Source organism: Octopus sinensis, linkage group LG27 (genome assembly GCF_006345805.1).
Source record: "Octopus sinensis linkage group LG27, ASM634580v1, whole genome shotgun sequence".
Classification (NCBI taxonomy): domain Eukaryota; kingdom Metazoa; phylum Mollusca; class Cephalopoda; order Octopoda; family Octopodidae; genus Octopus; species Octopus sinensis.
In genome coordinates, this window is record NC_043023.1 from 10,138,855 (window position 1) to 10,146,354 (window position 7,500).

Sequence of the window (7,500 nt, forward strand, 5' to 3'; positions counted from 1 at the left end):
TGGTGGCACATAAAAAGCACCCACTACACTCACGGAGTGGTTGGCGTTAGGAAGGGCATCCAGCTGTAGAAACACTGCCAGATCAGACTGGGCCTGGTGCAGCCTTCTGGCTTCCCAGATCCCCGGTCGAACCGTCCAACCCATGCTAGCATGGAAAGCGGACGTTAATTGATGATGATGATGTATTAAAAGAAAAACAGGACGCAAAGGATTTTGCGGTACATATGTTTCGGGCTTTATTGAACAACTTATTCTTATATCAATGCATAATTGATATAACATATAGATCAAAAGCCTTCTTCAGCTGCGTACAATTACCACACCAAAGACATGTATCACATTATAACAGGTTTGAGAAAAAACTGAGTTTCATTGGGAAAGTAAATCCTCATAGGCGTACATAGTATTGCGGGACTCCAAAACAAATCGTCCATACCTTTTCTTCACTCGATAAAGAATGAATACTGGGTAGATTACTTCAAGGGAAGGAATTGGATCTTCATTGTCCTGGAACCTCACCCAAAAAAACCCCCCAAAAAACAATGTCCTCCTCTTCTAAACAAAGTAAAAAACATCTGTTTTATATAAATGAACAACCTGTTTGCACTTTCGCAAAATTTTGACTAGTCCGAAGAATGAACAAAATCACCAATAATAATGAATAAATAAAATAACTTTTCCAAAATTGTGGCGACTTCTGTGTTGATGTTGAAATATTTGCAATGTTGAATTATACTGTTGTTTGACTTCCCTCTTTATCTCAATGCTTTTTCTATTTCAGAATATCACATCCTGTTGACGTAAAAGAAACTTCTTCATCATCATCCTTTTGTCTGATATTTCTATTGGCTTTCATCAATTAAAGGAAGACCATATATTCATAAGGCACATTCATCAATACTTCAACCTTTTTATACAAATAAAATCTTCATCAAACGATGGGAAAATATTTCTTCTGGACAATGGAATTAACAGCAACGTTTTTGTTGTCTTCATTATCTGGAATGTAGAGGAGATAATCAATTTACAGATTAAATTTGCTTGGTTAACTTTACAAAAGAGTTAACAATTTACATCTATTTTAGTAAAATCACTGATGAAAAAAGCGTAGCTTTAAGTTGTTCTCTGAAAATAGTGATAAAACTGGACACAAACTTTCATAGAAATGAAAAACACGATATCATTGTGACATGTATGACAAATTATTCTCTTGAAATGAATAATTTAACTAAACCAAAAAACTCTGATACAAGAGAGAAACCATATCACTGTGATATTTGTGGTAAATCATTTTCTCAAAGTGGTTCTTTGACTAGTCACAAACGTATTCATACAGGAGAGAAGCCATATCATTGTGATATCTGTGGTACATCATTCTCTGTAAGTTGTCATTTGACTAGGCACAGACGTATTCATACAGGAGAGAAGCCATTCCATTGTAAGATCTGTGGTGAATCATTTTCTAGAAATAATCACTTGACTGTTCACAAACGTGTTCATACTGGAGAAAAACCATATCAGTGTGATATCTGTGGTAAATCATTTTCTGTAAATAGCACTTTAACTAGTCACAAGCGTATTCATACAGGAGAGAAGCCATATCAGTGTAATATCTGTGGGAAACCATTCTCTATCTTGAATCGGCACAAACTTACACATACAGAAGAGAAGCCATATTATTGTGATATCTGTGGTAAATCATTCTCTCAAACTGGGGAATTGTCTAGACACAAACGCATTCATACAGGCGAGAAGCCATATTGTAATATCTGTGGTAAATCATTCTCTCAAAAATGCCTCTTAAATACACACGTGAGTATTCATACACAAGTTTGACACGTCAGTGTCAAAATTTATTACAACTGGACAAAAATTATGAATATTTTGTCAGATGAAAAACAGGGTTTATTCGTCTTAAAGCTTCATGTTATCAACTTCAATTTCATCAATATCAATACGAAATTTATGAATATCAACTTCAACATCATGTCATCATCATCATCATCGTTTAACGTCTGCTTTCCATGCTAGTATGGGTTGGACGATTTGACTGAGGTCTGGCAAACCAGATGGTTGCACCAGATCCCAATCTTGATCTGGCAGACTTTCTACAGCTGGATATCCGTTGTAACGCCAACCACTCCGAGAGTGTGGAGGGTGCTTTTACATGCCACCGGCACAGGGGCCAGTCAGGTGCTACTGGCATGTATATATATAAATGAAGGGGATTGTGCTGAATTTTTGAGGAATTTGTTATGAGAGAATAAAAGTATGGGAATAAGGAATAAAATTTGAAAGGGACATTGATTTTGTCTTTGTTGTGTTTTGATCATCATCATCCTTTTGTCTGTAGGCTTGGGTGCTAAAGTGTAACATGAGCTGTCAAGCCAGAGTGCTGTTCCAGGTTCCTGTTAGATTTGGCTTGATTTCTTTGGCTGTATGCCCTTAACCCTTTAGCATTCAGATTACTCTGTCAAATGTAAACCCTCTTTAATCACATTGTTTTAAATTAATTGTATAGCATCTTGTAACTCTGAGATTTTGATGATGTCCCTGTTTATTTTTAGAATGACTTTGTAGGGTAGGTGTGAGAGGTCAGAGCTAGCTGGTTTGAGCATATAACAGGAAGATAATTTTGGCCTGGTATGGCCGGTTTGAACACTAAAGGGTTAAGATACATGGTGTATTTTATAAATATGCCTGTTCAAGTATCGTAATAGCAGGAAACTAGTAGTAGCCCTTTCAATTGTGTATTTAATTTGATATATGTATGTACGTGTGTGAACATGATGAGTCTGATAACTAAAGTAAGTGTATATAAATCTTGTATTTTTAGTATATCTTTGTATGGGGCAGAAGCAGGGACTCCCTTACAAATCTTGTATTTTTAGTATATCTTTGTATGGGGCAGAAGCAGGGACTCCCTTCTACACAGAAATAAAAAAAAAACTTGAAACCTTTCGCATATGATGTTTGCACAAAATATGCAACAAAATGTCAAGAGAAGACATCAAATGTCAGAATCTTAGACACATGTGGTATGTCCAGCATCCAAAGCGTGTTGATGAGAATTCAGTGCAGATGGGTAGGACATGATTTTCAAATGGAAAGTGAATGCATTAAAAAAATATGGCAAACAAGTGGATGGATATCTATTTCTTTACTTCCCACAAGGGGCTAAACACAGAGAGGACACACAGATTAAGGTGATTATATCGACCCCAGTGTGTAACTGGTACTTAATTTATCGATCCTAAAAGGATGAAAGGCAAAGTCGACCTTGACAGAATTTGAACCCAGAATGTAAAGACAGCCATATCAATGTGATACCTGTGGTAAATCATTCTCTTGGAGTGGTAACTTGACTAGACACAAAATTACACATACATTGTAATATCTGTAGCTTATAATTCTTAACTTTTTCAATAAACCTTTAAACCATATTACATACTCATTGTGTTTCCATACTTTGCTATGATCCTAAAAGCCTCAAGCCCTTTACTGCTATCTCTTTCTCTTATGTGTGGCAATGCTGACCATTACTTGACCACTTCCATTCGTAAACTATTCAAAGAATCCTCTGGTCTTACAAAGTTTCACATTCTTGCTCCACTATATCTTGATTCTATCATATTTCTTTACTACCCACAAAGGGGCTACACACAGAGAGGACAAACAAGGACAGACAAACAGATTAAGTCGATTATATCAACCTCAGGGCGTAACTGGTGCTTAATTTATCGATCCTAAAAGGCTGAAAGGCAAAGTCGACCTCAACAGAATTTGAACCCGGAATGTAAAGACAGATGAAATACCGCTAAGCATTTTGCCCGGCATGCTAACGATTCTGCCAGCTTGCCACCGATGGATATCATGACAGGAAAACCTATCTTTAGGTATAAGAATAAACTAAAGCAATAAATAAAATCTCTACATCTTGATTTGACATGTTGGGGTAAGTCATTGCCTGGATCCACTTCCATGGTGTAAAATTTCTGGCTCTAGACAAATGGTGTAAATCTGATTTAGGTGTATTTACATTTTTTCTCTACAAGAAGAAATTTTCTTCATAACAAAACACAATGAATGTGTATGAGTTTGAACCTGCCACTGACATATCCAAAATGGTAATAACATTGCATTTATACACATCACTTTTACTTGTTTCAGTCATTTGACTGCGGCCATGCTGGAGCACCGTCTTTAGTCGAGTACATCGACCCCGGGACTTATTCTTTGTAAGCCCAGTACTTATTCTATCAGTCTCTTTTGCCGAACCGCTAAGTTACGGGGATGTAAACACACCAGCATCGGTTGTCTAGTGGTGTTGGTTGGACAAGCACAGACACACAAACATACACACATATATATACATATATATGATGGGCTTCTTTCAGTTTCCTTCTACCAAATCCACTCACAAGGCATTTGTCGGCCCAGTGCTATAGTAGAAGACACTTGCCCAAAGTGCCACGCAGTGGGACTGAACCCGGAACCATGTGGTTGGTAAACAAGCTACTTACCACACAGCCACTCCTACACCTATTTACATTTTTTCTCTACAAGAAGAAATTTTCTTCATAACAAAACAATGAATGTGTATGAGTTTGAACCTGTCACCGACATATCCAAAATGGTAATAACATTGCATTTATACACACCACTGCTTAGTACCGGTATTTTGTTTAAAAAATTACGGGCTGCTTGACTTAAGGTCTATTTGGCTGCTATTTTTACCACATCTCTCGAAAGCATGTCTGTTGACACTGTGCTCTGTTACTTGTGCCCATCTACTGTGCTAAAAATAACATATTTTGAAAAACGTATACATACATGCATGCATGTATGTATGTATGTATGTATGTATACGTATTTCAAAATAGAAAATTTCCCTTTAACAGGTAATTTTACATGCTAGAAATAGCAGGCAACACGGCCAAAAAACCACAATTTTATAGCAAATTTCGAAGTAAATGAAAAATAAAAACCTTTACCTTGTTATATAACGGTTATACCATGGTATAACCACAATTTTATAGCAAATTTCGAAGTATAAAATTGTGGTTTTTTGGCCGTGTTGGCTGCTATTTCTAGCATGTAAAATTACCTGTTAAAGGGTAATTTTCTATTTTGAAATACGAATATGTAGTCTATTGACTTTTTATACATGCTAGGTCACTGGTGGTGATATTTATAACGAGTATTCCCCACCCTATATATATATATATATATATATATATATCTAAGTTCAGCAACAATTAAGATTCAAATGAATATGGCATTTAATTTAGATGCACCAGAATATTTTATGGTGTTACCCATAAAAATATGCGGTGTGATTATAATAAAAAATAAGAACGAATCCGGTAATTTAGTAAAATTGTTTCATGCTACAACATTTTATTAAAAGCTGTAAATATTACAGCAGATTTAAGATGCCAAGTAATCTTCAGCTAATTTTATATTATATTATTGGAAAACCTATATGAAATTAGCTGAAGATTACTCGGCATCTTAAATCTGCTGTAATATTTACAGCTTTTAATAAAATGTTTGTAGTATGAAACAATTGTACTAAATTACCGGATTCATTCTTGTTGCTTATTTTTGAGTATATATATATATATATATATATATATGTATATATATATATATATATATATATATATACTACACTCTCGGAGTGGTTGGCGTTAGGAAGGGCATCCAGCTGTAGAAACACTGCCAGATCTGACTGGCCTGGTGCAGCCTTCGGGCTTGCCAGACCCCAGTTGAACCGTCCAACCCATGCTAGCATGGAAAGCGGACGTTAAACGATGATGATGATGATGATGATATATATGTGTGTGTGTGTGTGTATGCAAATACATACTTATATATATATACATACATATATATATATACATACATACATACATATATATATATATATACATACATATATATATATATATATATATATATATATATACACATACATATATATATATATATATATATATATATATGCACCCCACAACATAGACTGGTAGTTAGTGACTTTAGGATCAGGACTAAGAGGGCGACTAGAAGACGACCAACATGGAGAAGAAGGGTCTGGAAGCTTAAAGCCCCTGCGAATGGACAGAGATTTAGAGATATGTTACTTGAAGCCTTTGACGAAGTGGAAGGGGGTATAGCTACACATGGGGTAGAAGACAACTGGACGTTTCTGAGGGACAACCTGCTGAAAGCCGCTGACCAGATCTGTGGCTGGTGCAATGTCCCCTTAAGACCCAAAATAACGTGGTGGTGGAACAATATTGTTGACAGGGCTATTAGACAAAAGAAACAGGCTTGGAAGGCCTGGAAGAACGATGGTAGCAGGGAAGGGTATCAGACTGCCAGAAGGGAAGCTAGGAGACAGGTCTATCTAGCCAGAGGGGAAGCAGATAAGAGAAAATTTGCCAATGTCCTGCGCCGTGAGGATGAAAGACTTGAGGTATTTCGTGTTGCAAGACAGTGTGTGAGAGAGAATCGTGATGTGGTAGGAGAGAAATGTGTTCGCATGGAGGATGGTTCACTTGCGCTAAATGAGGATGCAAAGAGAGAAGCTTGGAGACGCCACTATGAAAGGTTACTGAATGAGGAAAATGAATGGGATAAAGAGAGTCTGCCGAATGTTGACCCTACAGAGGGACCAGCTATCCGAGTTGATAGTTCCGTGGTAGCTAAGGCAATTAGAAGCATGAAGACAGGGAAAGCCCCAGGCCCATCAGGAATTACTGCAGAGACGCTCAAAATATCTGGCAGTGTCGGCTATAACCTAGTCACCCGTATAGTCAACCAGGTGATACACGAAGGAGTCATACCCAATGACTGGTGCAGCAGCATACTAGTCAACTGCTACAAAGGTAAAGGTGATGCCCTAGATACAAATAATTACAGAGGTATCAAGCTGTTGGATCAAGTAATGAAGGTTACGGAGAGGGTCATAGCCCAACTAATTAGAGAGAGAGTTAGTTTAGATGAGATGCAGTTTGGGTTCGTGCCAGGGAAAAGTACCACTGATGCTATATTCCTGGTAAGGCAGCTGCAGGAGAAATACCTAGCCAAAGATAAGCCCCTGTACCTGGCTTTCGTTGACATGGAGAAAGCTTTTGATAGGGTCCCCCGATCCCTTATCTGGTGGTCAATGAGGAAACTAGGGATAGATGAATGGCTGGTGAGGACTGTGCAAGCCATGTACAGAGATGCCGTAAGTAAGGTTAGGGTTGGCAACATGTACACAGAAGAATTCAAAGTAGAGGTTGGGGTCCACCAAGGTTCAGTACTCAGCCCCCTCCTATTTATCATAGTACTCCAGGCAATTACGGAGGAATTCAAGACAGGCTGTCCCTGGGAGCTCCTCTACGCTGACGACCTTGCTCTTATTGCTGAGTCACTATCAGAACTGGAGGAGAAGTTCCAGGTGTGGAAGGAGGGTTTAGAATCAAGGGGCCTTAGAGTCAACCTAGCTAA

At 37.7% G+C, this 7,500-nt stretch overlaps 2 protein-coding genes across 3 annotated transcripts in view; both read left to right on the top strand.

Moving 5' to 3' along the window:
• Positions 1-7,500, top strand: part of LOC118768190 (zinc finger protein 665-like) — a 360,963-nt gene that overhangs the window by 86,614 nt on the left and 266,849 nt on the right. Inside the window, exon 4 of one of the 2 annotated variants that reach the window (XR_005004040.1) lies at positions 1,178-1,632. The exons of the other annotated variant lie outside the window; for it this stretch is intronic. The gene's annotated coding sequence lies outside the window, so the exon portion shown is untranslated. Of the gene's footprint in view, positions 1-1,177; positions 1,633-7,500 lie in introns of those variants that run through there. 2 annotated transcript variants of the gene reach the window in all.
• The window catches only part of LOC115224969, a gene marked incomplete at its 3' end in the record, with an annotated part of 31,131 nt that continues 26,625 nt past the window's right edge, over positions 2,995-7,500 (top strand). The window contains 2 exon segments of the mRNA XM_029795898.2: positions 2,995-3,085; positions 3,318-3,387. Coding sequence (XP_029651758.2) covers positions 2,995-3,085; positions 3,318-3,387 — 161 coding nt within the window.